Source organism: Electrophorus electricus, chromosome 4 (genome assembly GCF_013358815.1).
Source record: "Electrophorus electricus isolate fEleEle1 chromosome 4, fEleEle1.pri, whole genome shotgun sequence".
NCBI lineage: Eukaryota > Metazoa > Chordata > Actinopteri > Gymnotiformes > Gymnotidae > Electrophorus > Electrophorus electricus.
Window position 1 is genome coordinate 25,923,589 of NC_049538.1, and position 16,405 is coordinate 25,939,993.

General features: G+C 40.6%; 2 protein-coding genes across 5 annotated transcripts in view; both read left to right on the forward strand.

Moving 5' to 3' along the window:
- Positions 1–3,820, forward strand: part of bicd1a (bicaudal D homolog 1a) — a 35,944-nt gene extending 32,124 nt beyond the window's left edge. The window contains exons 8-9 of one of the 2 annotated variants that reach the window (XM_026999598.2): positions 1,361–1,446; positions 1,883–3,820. In XM_026999598.2, coding sequence (XP_026855399.2) covers positions 1,361–1,446; positions 1,883–1,994 — 198 coding nt within the window. In that variant the 3' untranslated portion in view covers positions 1,995–3,820. The remainder of the gene's footprint in view (positions 1–1,360; positions 1,447–1,882) is intronic. The other variant, XM_026999599.2, reaches the window with a different exon arrangement.
- A 480-nt stretch (positions 3,821–4,300) lies between these two features.
- Positions 4,301–16,405, forward strand: part of fgd4a (FYVE, RhoGEF and PH domain containing 4a) — a 44,954-nt gene continuing 32,849 nt past the window's right edge. Inside the window, exons 1-2 of one of the 3 annotated variants that reach the window (XM_026999610.2) lie at positions 4,301–4,490; positions 4,603–4,736. In XM_026999610.2, coding sequence (XP_026855411.2) covers positions 4,432–4,490; positions 4,603–4,736 — 193 coding nt within the window. In that variant the 5' untranslated portion in view covers positions 4,301–4,431. Of the gene's footprint in view, positions 4,491–4,602; positions 4,737–11,186; positions 11,314–11,362; positions 11,603–16,405 lie in introns of those variants that run through there. The other 2 variants (XM_026999612.2, XM_026999611.2) reach the window with 2 other exon arrangements.

The following is a 16,405-nucleotide window of genomic DNA, read 5'->3' on the forward strand; positions in this document are numbered from 1 at the left end:
TAATTTGATCCCTTTAAACCATAGAGCAGTCACTATGTAATGGCAAGTTCATGCTGCTCTCAGACTTGTTTAAACATGCTTCTCCATAAGCAGCTAAATCATGTATTACCACCTTGAGAATTCTGGGAAGGAAGAATATCAACATTAAGAAAACAAACACTCAATGTCTCATCTCTTCACCTCACTATGACCCATTTACTGTACCTGCTCGCTCGACCCACTTACTGAACCAGCTAAAGGCTGGTTTATCTACTTCTGTGAAAACCTGCGTCTGTGTTTCTGTGAACATGTGCAAATGGGCAGGTGTCATACACAGACGTTCACATAGATGTCAGCCAAATACTCTAACGTAATGTGAATGCGTGCATAAGTGGAAAGAATCCAAAGCAGAATGTATGCGATGAAGTATGTATGCGATGAGCGATGAAGAAGAAAGTCTCACGCTCTGTACTACCTTCACCCAAGGTTTGTCCTATCTCTGTCCAAGAATTGATGCTGATTTAATTATTCTTGTAATATTTTGAGGACAGGTCGGATAAATGTGTGCAACGCTGTACCTCTTCTGAGACCCAATCCTCAAAGTGTTCCTCTAAGTCATCCTCTTAGGAGACAAGACAAAAAAAAAAAAAAAAAAGCAGCCAGACACAGAAGGATAGTGAGCGTAGTTCAGTCCTGGGTCCTGTTTTCCAAAGTTCAATTAGTGCAACAGAATTTTGATGATACTTTAAAAGTATATTCTTATTGTAATGTTTATTAAAATTTTTCTTGACTCTTGATTTATTCTTGAATATTATGCATTGACTATATAGGTTATTTTTTACTGTTTGGTGTACTATCCCCACTAACCATGTCCAGCTTTGTTGCGTTTCTTTGTTTTGTGCTTCTGTTTACCCTTATGTACCTTCACTACCATCAATGATTTATTTTTTATGTGGGCTACTTAACACAGAATATATTGTCATTAATGTTGAGGAATGTAGCTTTTCAACAACTGAGATTCAGACCTGAATCTCTGATCTTTCAGCTCTTTCTGATCTGCTAAACCCAAAACTCCACATCTTCTGGCTCACTGTTCCTCTCTGTTATTCATCCTCCAGTTTTATTTGAGTTGTACCCATCATTCAGATTCTAATAATCCACAGTACGGCACAAACATTCGCTGACTGTGTGATTGTGGGTTTAAGAAACCAAATTTTGCACTTGTTCATGTGCTCTGTCGGTGAAAGTTTTTCTCTTACAAATCCATGAGTTTCTCCATTTTCTGTCAGATCAGGCATTCCTAGTGTGTATGCCCTAGTGTGCATGTGTGTGTTACTAACTCTGACTGTCACCCCTCTGTATATCTTGTCTAATTTATCAGTCTCTTGTAGATTGTCAGCAGTCTGCTGCATCAGTACCGCCACTCTCCCCACAAGTGAAACGTGGGAAAGCATCTCCAGTTCGCAGGTAATCTTCCCTACAGAAGAACTTTCTCTCTCTTAGCTAACTCACTCTTAACTAACTCACTTAGCCAACTCTCTTAACTAACTCACCTTGGCAAGCAGTACAGTACATACTGCAGACAATTGCCCACAGCCCACATGCAAACAAGACTGTTTTTAACCCCGCCTGCTCCCAAAGTCATTTCCTTCAGCGCTGATAGGTGCTTTCTTCTGGGTCATTAAATGTATTTTTGGTTTGTCATGGATCAAGAGTATTAATGCAGCCTAAGAGCCTTGTTTAATAAACAACAGCTTCAGAGTACTAACAAAACTAACTTGTCTTGTGGTTGATATATCACTGATTTTGGACATTTTTCTTCTAAACTAATTTTACCGGGTAAGTAAATTGGAGGATTCACTTCTACAATAAATCTTTCTTGCTTTCCCTTCCAATATTGCAGTCCAAACACTGTGATCACTCTTCGAGAGGACCAGCTACCAGAGCTCAGCTCCAGGCTCTCCTGTGACCCTTTCAACTGTTTGGCACATCAATCTCATCTTCAAAGCCATTAGCCCCTCCCTACAGTCTCATCTACCCAGGCATTAGCCCCACCCGCCAAAGGCCTCTCTCCTCCTATCACTCCTTTTTGTCCATCATACTTTGACAAGAATAAAAAAAAACCAGGGGACAAAGCTTTCAAAGAAACACCCATCCAATCAGGTGCTCCTCTTTCTGTGACCTCAGAAGGACCCTCCCTCTTTTAAACTCACACTGGAGGGCCTGAACTAGGATGCACTTTTTTATTCTCCTTGAAAAAAAAAAAAAAAAATCTCTCAATGAAAAGTGTTATATAAATATTATTGACTATGGCCTATTTAACAATTTATTTATCAGTCTAGTTATTTGTTTATTGTTTTCTATTTACTTGAAAATTCTTGCACAAAAGCTTTGCTTGTTTGGTTTTATTTTTCTTTTGAAACACGTGCAGCTTTGCTGTGGATGTTAAATTTGCCTTTTTAAGAACTTCATCTCAATAATTAAAATATTGTTTGATTAAGTGCTTTAATTTGATTTGCCTGAGATTTCATGTGATTTTAATTTCTAAAATTTGCATTGAGACTGGATTGTAGCAAAGGAGGAGTGTGTTCCAGAAAGTGTTCAGAGTGTGTCCTAACTGGCCATTTAATGGTCATGTAATGTCCATGCAACGGTCAGGTAATGATCATGTAATGGTCGTAAATTATGCATAAGAAACTGGTTTGACTTTTAGACAATGAGCCAAACAAAAAGCTCCAAGTAATTCCAGAGTGTAATAAATGTAGTTTTCAGCATGTATGGACACAACCCTATATATTTTACTCTGCAGTGCTTGAGTGACAATTAATTTTGACTTAATTATGAATCTTCCCAAGGTGGTGTTTCCATTACGGTGTTAATATTGTCAAATTTAATTCAATCTGTTGTGGCTATTTACAGATTGTTTTTATTTTAATTTTGCAACACATCCTTTAAAAAGTTTATATTTTATACATGTTCTCTTTTCACTGCTGAAATAGTGGATTTGTGGGTGTGGAGTTTGACTGCTACTATAACACTGAAATAGATGATGGGCTGATTAAGATGGTGAGCCAGAGCAGGCCCTGATGGCCCTGTGCTGGATTACTGGGACACAAAGACTGCTTTTACATCTGCAAGTCCTGATGGCACCCCAAAAGGCTAGTGCAGACTTTCAAAGCTTTTGCATCATGTTCACACCAAAAAGGTTACGATGTTATTATGGGCGTCCTGAACTCCCCAGTCTGTCTGTCTTGTGCTCACTCTCCTCTATATACCCTCATGACATAAGCACAAACATAATCTGTGTACTACAATAATAGTCTGTTCATTTGGCCGTGTTGCATTGTTAAACATACCAGCAGAACTATTTTCAATACTCCCTTACAAAATGCTAATAATAGTAATAAATGGCCCCACAGTTAGTCAACTGTTAAACTTTTGATTGACTGCCACTTCCTCAGTTCATAAGTAGCTGTTGATGAAGTGGAATAATATTGAATTTTCTAATGCTCTACTGACACTCAAAAAAGAGGTTATAGGATCAATGGCCCTATTCACATGTCTTCCTAATGTGTAAGGTATCACATCTCTTAGTTTACATGGAAGGTTGTTAATCATTCTCTATAAGATGATTGGCTTCAACTTGAAATATTGTGGTTGGTTGATTTACATCTGAAGGTAACTCAAGTGATATGCACTAAACAGGACAATCAGCCTTCTTGTTTCTGGTGAAAACATAGCTGTGACAGCAGGACATTTTTTTTTTATTTTGTGTGTGTATGAGTTCAATTGTTATGACTTATCTCTGTTCATGGAATAAAATACGATATTAAGATTCAAATCTGGCTGTTGTCAATGGTGAGCCGACAGCCTGTGTGAGAAGTGCTTTAGTAAATGCTTGCACTATTCAGAGGAGAAGCCCCTACATATGAGATCTAAAGGAACATGTTAAAGGCAAAAAAAAGGCCAGCCTGGCTCAACCCTAGTAAAGTGTGAACTACTGCAGAAAATGTTGCAGTGGATTATTTTATACAGTGCAGTATTAAATAGAGTAACAATGGAGTTGCAGTGGAGCTGCAATCACAGTGCAACTTTCACAGTGACCTGGGTGATGAAGGAAGCTTCTTATGTTAAATTACACTGTGTTTATTGTTCCAATAAGATATCCTTCAGACTTCGCCTATGACGTCCGTTATAGTCTACTTGACAAACCCTGAGTTTGCATTTCCGTATCACCCCAATGTGAATCGAATATGCAAATATTATTATACATTGTTAAGGGAAACCATTTGTACTGTTTTCTGGCTGCGCCCTAACAAAAAGAAACGGGATATTTGTACCGCACTGCTGCGTCAGAAACAGGTAAGTAGCCCAGAGTGTATTACAGGGTGGTACGTTGAGCAGTCAAGGTGATCGCTGCGATAATCGGAAAACGTCTGACAGCTCTGGGAAATGGCTGAAGCGTCGAACTTTCTTTACCAACGTGAAAGTGCAGGATTAACGAACCAAGTGTAAGTAAAGTCTGTTTTGCACAACGCAAACATTGAAGTTGCTTCAAGAAATCTCCCGATTGTCTTATTTATGTATGCAGTCAGTTTCTTTCTTCTTTTTTTTTTTTTACAGCAGTGAACAGCTTTTTTCAATGCTGGATATATCGAAACAAGACATGGGCGACTTTAGGCGGGCTGCCTTCAGGAGGAAAGCGAAGACTTGCGGAGGATCCGATGAGCACCATGAAGAATGTACAGGTGATAAAGGTGAGTTTGGTAGGTTCGGTAGTTCCTGGACCGGGCAGGTGGCATCCAGGTTGTAGGTTTAGGGTTACGTGTCATTTTGAATGCTTGAATATTAACATTAACAATACAGAAATTCAGAGTTTTGTGGTTCGATGATTTCACGCTTTTTACCGTTGGCGAGCCACAAACATTTTCTACTTCTAAATCTATGCTTGTTCTAAATCCAGATATGTCAGAGTTTGACTTCGACTTTACAAGACACTTGGCCTGATTATCTACATCCTTGTGAATTGTGAAAGCATGGAACATTGACAGGGATTTTCAGTTGATTTCCATAACACGGACTAAAGGAATGGGGTTTTTTTGTACATGCAACTGTGGAGACAAGTCCCGACTGGTCATGTTTTAGTAAAGCCGCTAATTCCTGCCGCTAAACTGTTTGCACATTTCCGTAGCCTTAATGTAGTATTTGTTTATTTACTATTTAGTAGTGGGCTAGATCAGTTTGTTAATAAAGCGTAATAATTTGACAAACACGCACACTGCTGCTCTAACCTCCTACAACACTGAAATCTGCATGGCATTTAAGGCTAGCATGTGTAAACACGGGACTTGAGGGAGGACTGAGATGTTCCCGTGATGCGTGAGAAAGATTCCACTGTGAATGTGGAAACTGAACTGGTATTTTTGCCTACTCATTTTACAAACATAGGGGATAATGTTTAATGATTTCAGCCATTTGCTTTATTGACATTCCAAGGTTACGGGGCAGAGAAAACTCATGATTCGCTGCCTGTAATGTCAAAGATTGAAAATGTTTTTTTTTGTTTGTTTGGTTTGTGTGTGTGTGTGTGTGTGTGTGTGTGTGTGTGTGTGTGTGTGTGTGTGTGTGTGTGTGTGTGTGTGTGTGTGTGCGACTGCTTTTGAATGTTGAAGCTAAAATTTTGTCAAGCTTGTGACTCCAAGGATAGTGTGCTGCTTCATGTGCTGTTACTGTGCTTTAAAGTGTGTTCGTCTGGGTAAGAGTTTGTGTGTTGACATTGTTGTATATTGTTCTTCATTCTCCCACTAAAGCACCCTCAAACTCACCTGAAAAAAATGTATTGCTTTACTCTTTTTAAAATCACTACTATAAAATCTCTATCATATAGTACTATATCATGATTTTCCAAAGACGCCTCCCTCTTGTAGCATTAGCCTTTCCAAGCTCTGTCCCATTAAGCCTGACTACAACTTTAGAATTTCCAAATCTAAACCTTTGTCAACTTGACCCTGCTGCCGCCTCACTATTAAAACTCTGCAGTCTCCCTGTTATTTTGACTCCTATCTCACATTAACCTTTAACTTACATCTAGTCATGACACCTTGTGCTTTGAAAATAGCTAATGTCACCCAGTCAAGAAACCAGGCCTTGACAGTTCAGTTCTGGAAATTTTAGACCCATTTCTAACCTGTCCTTTGTGTCTGAGGTTCTTGAGAGCGTTGTTGCCACCCAGCCGAAAGACTGCAAACATTTAGGCAGCTCTTGCCTAGGTTCTAAATGGTCTTTTTCTCTCCTCTGATTCTGGTTCTGCATCTGTTCTTTTCCTTTTTGGCCTCCAACACGGTTAGTCATAACATTCCGTTTCTCCACTTTCCACTATTGGCCTTACTGGTATTGAGTTATCCTGATATAGGTCAACATATTTATCAGTTTAACAGATAAATTTAAATTTGTATCTATTTGGAGACACAAATTTAACACCACTACCAAGGATCTGTTCTTGGCACTTTATTATTCATCACTTACATCCTGTCCATTAGAAACATTATCTGTCATCATCACAACCTGCAATTTTTATTAATCTTTTTAACCAGGATAAATTCTCAATCAGATTAAAAATCTATTTTACAAGAGAGTCCTGGCTCTTGTAAAACTTTTACTGATTTGATGATGATATTTAAATATATCTTTACATTAATCCCATTGAATCATTTGTACCTCCCACACACCTGTATTCAGCACTGGTTGAGCACTAACGTTCTAGAATTAAATGCCAATAAAAATGAATTTCTGATTATTGTTACCAAGCCCATCATTTAAGCCATTTACTTGATACTCCAGCCAGTCCATCTGCAGCCAGAGTCCAAATACCTACTAAGAAATTTTCCAGTATTACTCTCATTCTTTACCAGTTACAATGGTTCAGAGTAAGTGCACGATAATATGCTGTTGTTAACCCTGAAAGCCCTGCATGGCCCTGCACCCACCTGTTTTTCTGAACTACTACTTCCATATATCCCATTTTGCAAACTAAGGTCATCTGATTCTGTTTTTCTAGTTGTCACTAGGTACAGACTGTCCACTATTGGTGGTTTGTACCCTCTGGAACTCCTTGCATACATCTATTTGTTCTTGCCACACACTTTCTACCAATAAAACGTATTTTATTAACTTTTAACTTTTACTTCTTGTTAGAGGCTTTTTGTAAAGTGACTTTATAGGTGGTATATAAGTCTCATGATGTTGTTGTTGTTGTTGCTGTTGTTATCAGTTAATAAATGTATTTATTTTTCTTTTCTTTGGATATACAGTTTTCCCCCAGGTTTAGATATTTGTAAATTATCTTCAAGCTTGTATCTTTGTGCTAAAACTAAAAACACAGCTACAATAATGTGACTTATTTAGAGGTGGGATGTCACCCTCGAGCACTGATACTATAGTAAAGAGCTTTCCTTTGTCTGTCTCCTGACTGAGAGCAGGAGATAATAAATACAAAGCCATTCCATCTTGATTTGAACTCTGTCTTGTATTTTACTGCTGTAAACAAGTATCTCCACATTCTGAACCCCATCCTGAATCACTCCCAAACAAGTACATCTGCATTTTGAAACCACTCCGTTAGCATATTTCAGACTATATAGCCTGGGTGATTAGCCATGTTTGTTAGACCACATCTTGGATGTCACTCTGAGTGCTCCTAAAACATTATGAATCCAGGTTGATCTCCACTCATCAATAGAAGATAAAAACAAACTACCACAACGTAGTATTGAGTAGTCTACATTTTTTCTAATTTGGTTTCCGGTCTTAACCTTTACCACGTAAAGTGATGATTTTTCTTACACCACTGACTCACACCGGTTCAGATATTGCCCAGGTCAGCAAGGTCTGTGTCTGTGGCAGTCTGATGAAAAGTGGGCTACTGGAATGCCTAAGAGTCTCTTTGTGTGTGTGTGTGTGTGTGTGTGTGTGTGTGTGTGTGTGTGCCCCTTTAGATTTTTATTCATAATACATTTTTAATTTATTTCCATGTTGTAGATTGGTTCTCATAATGTACTGGAATTTGGAAAACCCAGAACTGTCTGAGTACTGCAAAAACTGAATGACTATATAAGGGCAAGGTTAATTTGCTCTCTGAGCTGCTGAGTGGTTGTTTGATGTTTCCAGGCTGAGATATGAAGCAGAGACTGTGATTGGCTGGTGAAGACAAGCCCTGGCTTGTAGTAAATAATGTAATCAAAGAGGGAGTGGAGTGTGTACTGTAGGAAGGGTGAACCTGATCCACATTTCCTTCCCTTACCAAGCACACACACATTCAATGGCGATTGATATCAACCATTGCAAACACACACAAACATGCACACAAACAAACAATTTTTTTTACAGTACATTTTTTTAAAATAACACATACACAGCAGCTAAATTCTTGGGTTAGATTTTCATTTAATGATATATACGTGGCAGCAAATGGCTGTAGAACTGTTTTGTATTTGTCCATATGTAGAAGCCACTGACCAATGACTTTAAAGTCCTTTCTTCATGCAGACAATCAGTGCTTTGTGCTCCAACCAAACATGTTCTCTTCCTCTGCTCAGCAACTGTCACACTCACTTCCTGTCTCTGTTTCTGAGTCCTGTAATAAGCACTGTTTACTTTTCATTTATTAAGGGAGGATACTCAATTAATAGTAAGCAGCACATATAAACATAATACATTAAACATAATAAATTATAGGATATAATTTGTTGGCGTCGAATGTGTTGTGGTCAAATGAGGCCTTTGGGTTGGAGAAATATCACTTTTCCTTAGTAGCTAGGCCTAAGAAGCAGTTTTCTACATACAATATTTTAGGTCGAAACCTGTCATTTCTCATTAAAATAGCCTTTTTAGGCTTTGTTAAATTGATTTCAGGTAGACAGAATTTGCCACAAAAGCAAAGGCCTCATTCTGTATTTTTCTGCTCCAGCGCACCTGTTGCTGCTCAGGTTCAGGTCAGGACGGGCTCTGCGATTTGTGCAGGTCTGCAGCTGGATCCTTGATCTGCTGCTGCTCCTTTTTGCTAATGATTACATACTAATATTTTTGCTTACAGATTGATTCTATCTGTAGTGTACATATTTATGTGAAAATACCTGCAGTACATAATCAGTGGTCAACCAATATGGATTTTTAAGGGCTGATGCCAATATTTATAGAGCAGTGCGACTGGTGGCCAATATATAAGGCTGATATCACAACTGATAAAATACAGTTTTAATTAATAATAGTAAATGAGACACAAAATTGCTGAACTTAAATTAACAGTCATTTAACTATAAAGATTAATACTAAGCTATTGCTTAGTTATTGTCTGTTTGTACTCTGTCTGCAGTGCACTTATTTTAAATATAAAAAAGTGTATCAACTAAAGGAATGTCTACAAGTAATACAAAACAGCAGGGTGCATGAAAGTTATAGTACAGGGCCCTAGCCAACCTTTTCACCATGTTCCCACAACTGTCCTGAAGCATAATTTTGTTTAGATTTGTTGACAGGCTTGGTTACAATGCAAATAGCCAATCTAAGCGATCAAACAAATGAAAAAGAAAACAAAACAAAACAAAACTTTGTTTGCACAGCCTGCTCATATTGTCTAACAAGTGACTACAGGTGACAATAGTGTGATAGAGCGGACATTCTGTCTTTTGTATAGTTAAGCTAATTATTCTAAACTGGTGTACACAGAGTGCAGAAACTGTATGTTAGCTAGAAAGCCATAATGTTCATGCCCCAAACGTTGGCAAGTCTATAACACTAGCTTTCAGAGACCTGTTGACATAAGCCAACAAGTTAAATCTTATATTAGCAAATACAACTGACTACAACTAAAATATGGTTTCTTAGATGGCACAAGGGGGCACTCTAACATTGCTCCACAGCAGCTAAATGGACAAGGCAGCCTGCATTGTGCCTTTAGGCATTTTGTGATTATTGTTCTCGTGAGCGCAGATATGCCGATTATCTTAAAATGGCATTATTTGGACTCCTATATATATAATAACTGTTTTGTCATTTATTAAAAGCTAATCTTAGAATTGTGGTTACATTTTTCATGGGTGATTTGTCCAAGGTGAAATTGTCTGTGTTTTGTTTTTTTTTTTGAAAGGGTGAAGTTTTGGGGGGGGGGGGGGGGGGGGGGGCTTAAGTGGCTTGGTCTGTCAGTGAGGGTTCACAAGTCCTTTAAAGATAACACTGAGATTTCAGGAGCATCCTGGGTGGAGAGGTGACTCTGACACCTCTGAATGAGAGAGGGATGCAAGTAAACAAAAAAGAGTCAACGTATAAGACACTGGGGAGAGAGTGCAGCAACTGGGGATTAAGTCAGACATTTATTATTCACAATTTAATCCACTTTAGGTTTTCTTTTGTCAAACAGGCCGGCTGTCTTCAACCCTGGCAGCACGTGACTTTCAACTGACAGATGGATGTTAAGGGATCTTTTGCAACCCAAACATTCACTTGGAGCTTCAGAATGCAGTTTCACGGTAGAACCAGTAAAAGCTTGCTGTACTGTAACCTCCTCCCTCCACCGACAGCGGCTCCTCCTGTGGCTCTTCCTGTGGAGGAACCTAGCTCTGGTTCCTAACGCTGCACCTAACCTCAACCTTCTGGCTTTCCTGGAGCTCTCCTGTGCTAGTTGTCTGAGCAGGGGGACAGGTCGCCTACTTGCCTCAGCCAAGTGCCTGCTGCTCCCACGGTTCTCCGTCTGAAACCTCCATGGCTGAGCTGCATACCTTTTGAGAGATTGGTGCCGTAAAACTGCTTCCAATGTGTAAAGAGCAATTCCTGACCTCAGGATTGTCTTAAAAGTAAAGGATAGTTGTGAGTACTGCTCTTTCAGCCTGAGTGAACCAATAAAGGTCAGCTCCGAGGTGGGCAGAATCTAGCATCATGTGCTGGGAAATTATAAACATCGTTCTGAAACAGGAATTTTTGACTAAACCTTTTTGCTAAAATATCTCATATTTGTTGAACCTCCTATGATATTCATGAAGTATGAGGATTGTACTGGATTATCTCAGAAATTGGGCTTCTCTTGTGAGGTGAGTGAGGGAGGGAGGGGTCACACTGAGGAAGTGCGATATTTTTGCTCCCCATTCATCTGCAGGAAGACAAGCTCTTGCACACTTTCTCCTGCCCTTGTTGTTGTCCCTGTGATTCAGTTCACCTCCTTCCTCGGCCTGTGTTCCTCTCTGGCTCCAAGTTCACGCTTTTCACTGAGATTGTGCCAATGGCCAGTGATGGACTGTCTGGGTGCGAACCTCAGGAGGTCTTGTCTGCGCCGCTCTGCCTCTGGTAGGTGACCGATGATGTTCAATACCATGGCTACAATAGTGCCGTTTACCGTGACCTTCCGACTGAAAAGGGCTGAGATCACCTGTCATAGACTGGAATCCTCAAAAGAAGAGCCAGGGTATGACCAAAGCAACACCTTTTTGCTGCTATAATATAATCATAAATGTTGGCGTGCTAGAACTGAAAATAGCTGCATACTCTCAAGCCATCGTGTAGCTGTAGTTCACCATGGGCGGTGGACTGAGAACAATGAGGCGGCATCAGAAGTATTGTTTTGGGAGATCTAAAGGTAAAGACTGACTTCCATCACTACTCATGATAAAGTGACTATGGTGCGACTGAGTTTCTTGTGTGTTTTCTGCATTGTATACAGATGCTTACTGTTCTAAACCATCCATAATCTTGTCAGATTTCTCCTGATTCAGTTTGTTTTCCCACAGATGGACTTTTGAGTGAATTTATGTATTGTACTTAACCGATCAAATCTAAATCAGATCATTTTTGTCACATGAAAAAATTAAGTGCATTCTACTTACATTCTAGCAATATTTTCACAATATATATTTGTGAATATACTATGTAAATCTTTTTTTTTTTTAAGTTAAAATATATATGTTCAAAAGTACAAAAGGTATAAAGGGTACAGACATTACATACATAGTGTCACATATCATGTATTCATCATAGAGACTGTTACCATTAGAGTTCAAACCCTGAAAAGACTATATTAACTGTATATGAGACAGTACAGAATGAGTGGGGTGGCAGTAGTAGTATAGTGTCATTATATGATATATAGTAGTACTTAACCTGTTTTACATGACATTGTCTCTAAAGTGCAGAGTAATTGAGGTCACATGGTGGAGAGAGTTGGATTGTCCATTTGAGTGCTGGTATATGAGAATGCAGGCCATGGAATAATACTGGCTGTTCAGCGGCCTCGTGGCCTGCAGAAAGTGTCCTTGAACCGCTCTGGTTCTACTTTGTATGTTTCTAAACTGGATGGCAGCAGTGAGAACCTACTGTGTGTTGGGTGGGTGGGATCTCTTGTACCACTTATCTTCAACCAGCATTTAGTGTACAGCTCCAGGGATGATGTTAAACCCCAGTGATGCATGTACAAAATGACTTGTGATGTGGGAGTTCCTGCCAACCCTCGAAACCGTCAGAGGGAGAAGAGACACTGTTGTACCTTCTTCACCACATAATCGGTGTGAGTTGTGCCATGTGAGGTCCACTGTGTACACTGAGAAATCTGAATCTGCTGACCCTCTCTACCATAGTCCCATAGATTGTAAAGGGCATGTGCTCTTGCTTCTACCTCCTGAAGTCCTCTATTAGCTTCCTGGACTTGTTAACATTAAGTGAGAAGTTAGTCATTAGCTGAGCCATCGCCACAGTCCTTCAGTCTGATCCTTCAGTTTAATCATACAAATGGTCACCACTGGTACTTCTTTGGTGAGCAAATTGTGACTAAGACTACACTGGAAAATAGCTTGCAAATTTTTTAGGGTGTATTTAGGGTTGGCTTTTGCCTGAGCAAGGCCCTTTACCCACAGTTGCTCCTGTCTATGTCCAGGCTGCCTGGCAATATCCTAGCCTGCTGGTGTTGATGGCTTAACAGTGGTATTCTGTACCTCTGTTCTACTATGTTAGTGAGTGTTTATAGTGTAGGTGGTACAGCTGCACACCCCATTCCCTTCATTCCAGGAAGGAAAAGGTGGGGTTCTCTCCTGTAGCTCAGCCCAGTTTTAGGCAAACCTATTGTGTAGATATGCCAGAATGTGGCTTGTGACAGAATGCACTTTTAATAAAATCCCATGTCCGTTTTTAGCCTGAAGTATATTAAACACAAACACAATATTACTCTGTTCAGTTGTTTAAGACTTTGGTTTTGTGATGTGATTAGAGTTTGGGTGGATAGTTTGGTTAACCAGAAATGCAGTGGGCCTAAGGACCTGGGAGTAAACTGAGGCTTTTCAGACTGCTTTGTTCGGTTTTAATGCTCTGCCCTGAAACCTACAAAGCAGCACTGGGGTTCTGAATATCATGCACTTGCACACTTACACACTTGTGTACACACACTTGCACACATGCAAAATAACCTTAAACATTTTACTTGTTAATATAATTTGCCCACATAATATAATTTGCTCAAATAAATTCTTTGTGTTTTTTCAGGACTTCAGAAGACCTTCAAGCTTAAAAACTCTCAAATAAATTGTAGCAAATTACACTGGTACTCCAGCAGGGGGCAGAGTTACTTTGTGGTCAGACAGCAATGTTGTCAGATTTTTCAGTTATTTCCTTAACAGTTGGTTCACCACCAAAAAAAATAGGTGGTCTTTGTGTGTGGAGGCACTTGCAGGTCTTATGTGTGCAAGTGCAATGTGATCATGAGTGTTCTCAGTAAATGTTTCCTCATTAACAGTTGCACCATCTTTAGACAAGCAATGCTCTTGGCTCTGCTGTTTTCCACTGGATTTGGGTATGTTGATTTTTAATGGGCAGCATTGGCTGCCCATAGGGAACATTTTAATTCTTTTTTTTTTATCCTCAACGAAGCCAGGTCTGTCTAACAGGCCTGCAGAATTCATCCTCTCACCGACACAGATCTATATGAAGCAGGTGGCACTGAGCACACGTTAACGGTAGGCCAGTGTGGGTTTACATATAAAAAGCTTTTAAATGTGGTTGCTTAGAAAGTATGTTGGAGGAGGGCGGGACACCAAAATACACTGTTGAGCTTTCTGGAGGTGCCGTGACCTTAACTGAGCGAAATGCAGATGAAAGGAGGTGCCTACCTGATGACCCCCATGAATGGCTTGCAATGTTGTTGTTTCTGTGAATTGAGTGGGCTGGGCTCTTTGTGAAACTCCAGTGGCGTGGCACAGGAAATTCAATGTGTGTACCTTGCATGTTTATATGTGTGTGGGGGAGAAGGGAGGTCATCAGTCTACAACTTTCAGTTATTCAAACCCTCAGTGTCTTAAGTGCATTGTCAGTATGTGCGACAGTTACTGACATTAAACATGATCACACACTGGCTCTTACCACTCTAATTGCATCATACACTGGCACTGAACTGTATCAAACTTTGAACTTTCTTTTATTTTTTCACAAATCATGTTCATGTGAGAGATCGAGTATGTGTGCTTTATTACTGTGTGCACATGTTCACAGTATATTCAGTGTTTCTGAAACACCTCCTCTGTCTCTGGATAGTGATGGCTGCAGGACTGAAATCCATCACTCTCCAAGGCCTCATTTGATTTGTGGAGTGAGAAATGTCTGCAAATGTCATGTGCCAAACATTACACTGGCTAGTGTATAGGGCACATTAAAGCTCTGGAAGGGAACTTGTTCTCAGCCATTTCTGAAAAATGTGTGGAGAGTGACACTGTATAAAATGGCCCAGAGGACACAGTGACAGAGAAACTGGACTCATTAATGCAGTGCAGCTGGAGGACCTTGGCCTACTCAGTTCTGTTAAATTGTGCTGTGTGCTACGGGGGGCTGTGTGTAATGGGGTTCATTGGAGTTTTCTGTACACCTGTGTGCGAGGGCGTGTTTTGTTTTGTTTGTGTGTGTGTGTGTGTGTGTGTGTGTGTGTGTGTGTGTGTGTGTGTTAAAAATGGAGAAATCCAGGCCATTGCTGTCACCCCAGGCTGCTTTTCTAGTTCTGGGTCATGGTAGAGTCTGGGAATCCTCATCCAGAACACCAGGCAGCATTTTAGAAATCCCTCAAACATCTCTCTGTGCAAGGCAAATATAAAGAACACAAAAGCCATGTGGCTGAGTTGTCACTAAAGTTTATGATAAAATAAATTAAATTAACATTTAATAATGCAAACAAAAATAAAAGAAACAAAAAAGTTTATTTTGGTTGCAATGTTAAATATAATAAACTCTTGGCCTGGCTGTGTGGGCTTGACTTGTTACTGTTACTTATTACTGTTGAGTTGAGCTATTAACTTACTACAGTTGATTTAGTTACCCACGTCTAGTGGGAGATGTACAAGTGGAAGGTGTAATATGTATAATTACACATGATCTCAATCTCTGTCACGGTGGTTGCCGTGCATTAGATACCTTTGGTTTCGGCAAGTAAAGCATGAGAATTGTGGCGGTGGCTCCTTAATGTTGCCAACAGCATGTCCTCTCTCTACTCCATTGCTCTTTCCTTCTCCCCCACTGCTTCATCTGCCTTCCCCCATCCCCCCCTTTAATCCCTGGGGTCCCTGTCACATGCTCTGGAACTGCTCAGTCATGCTCATTTGTATGCTGTCCTCAACGACAGACGCACTTCATAGCCCACAGCCGCCCAGCACAGAAGCAGTCAAAGACACTCTTATCAGGTCCTATGTCCATCCACACACTCTGCGTCAGCTCTCTTAACTCCTCCCAGACCCATGCCCAGGCTCCTCCCCCCCCCCGGCAGAAGGAGCAGATGAGAGCTTTGGGTTTCCTCCCTGTTGCCTCCAGCAGCACAATAGAGCTGATTGTTCATGTGACATGGGCACACACACACTCATAGACAGACAGATATACACACACACACACACGCACACACACACACACGCACACACACACACACACACACACACACACATACACACACACACACTGATGCACAGAGAAAGAGGGATTGATGCAAGAAAACAGTGAGTGGTGTTCCCTTGCCATATGCTCTCTCTCCACTGGAATGTGATTATCTTCATGGGTTACAGACCGAAAACAGCGAGACTGGGGGGGGGGGGGGTCTATGGCTGGAGAGGGTGAGGGGAAACAGAGGCAGAGAGATGTGAGGTTGACTGAGTGAGTGAGAGCGCAAGGGGGAGGGAGGAAGCATGAGAGTGTGAGCACGGCAGTACAGAGAGCTTTCGCCACGAAGCTGCCATCATTTTACTCTGCCGTGACTCTCTGGATAAGGACAGCAAACCCAGCACTCTGGGGACCTGCAGAGTAAAGCCACCTCTCTCTCTCGTCCACATGCTCCTGGCTGTGCTCGTCATGAGACAAGGACGCGTCAGGTCAGTGTGCCACCTTCTCCACTCCTCCCATCTCAGCGGCGGCTGTGTGATCGAGCAGA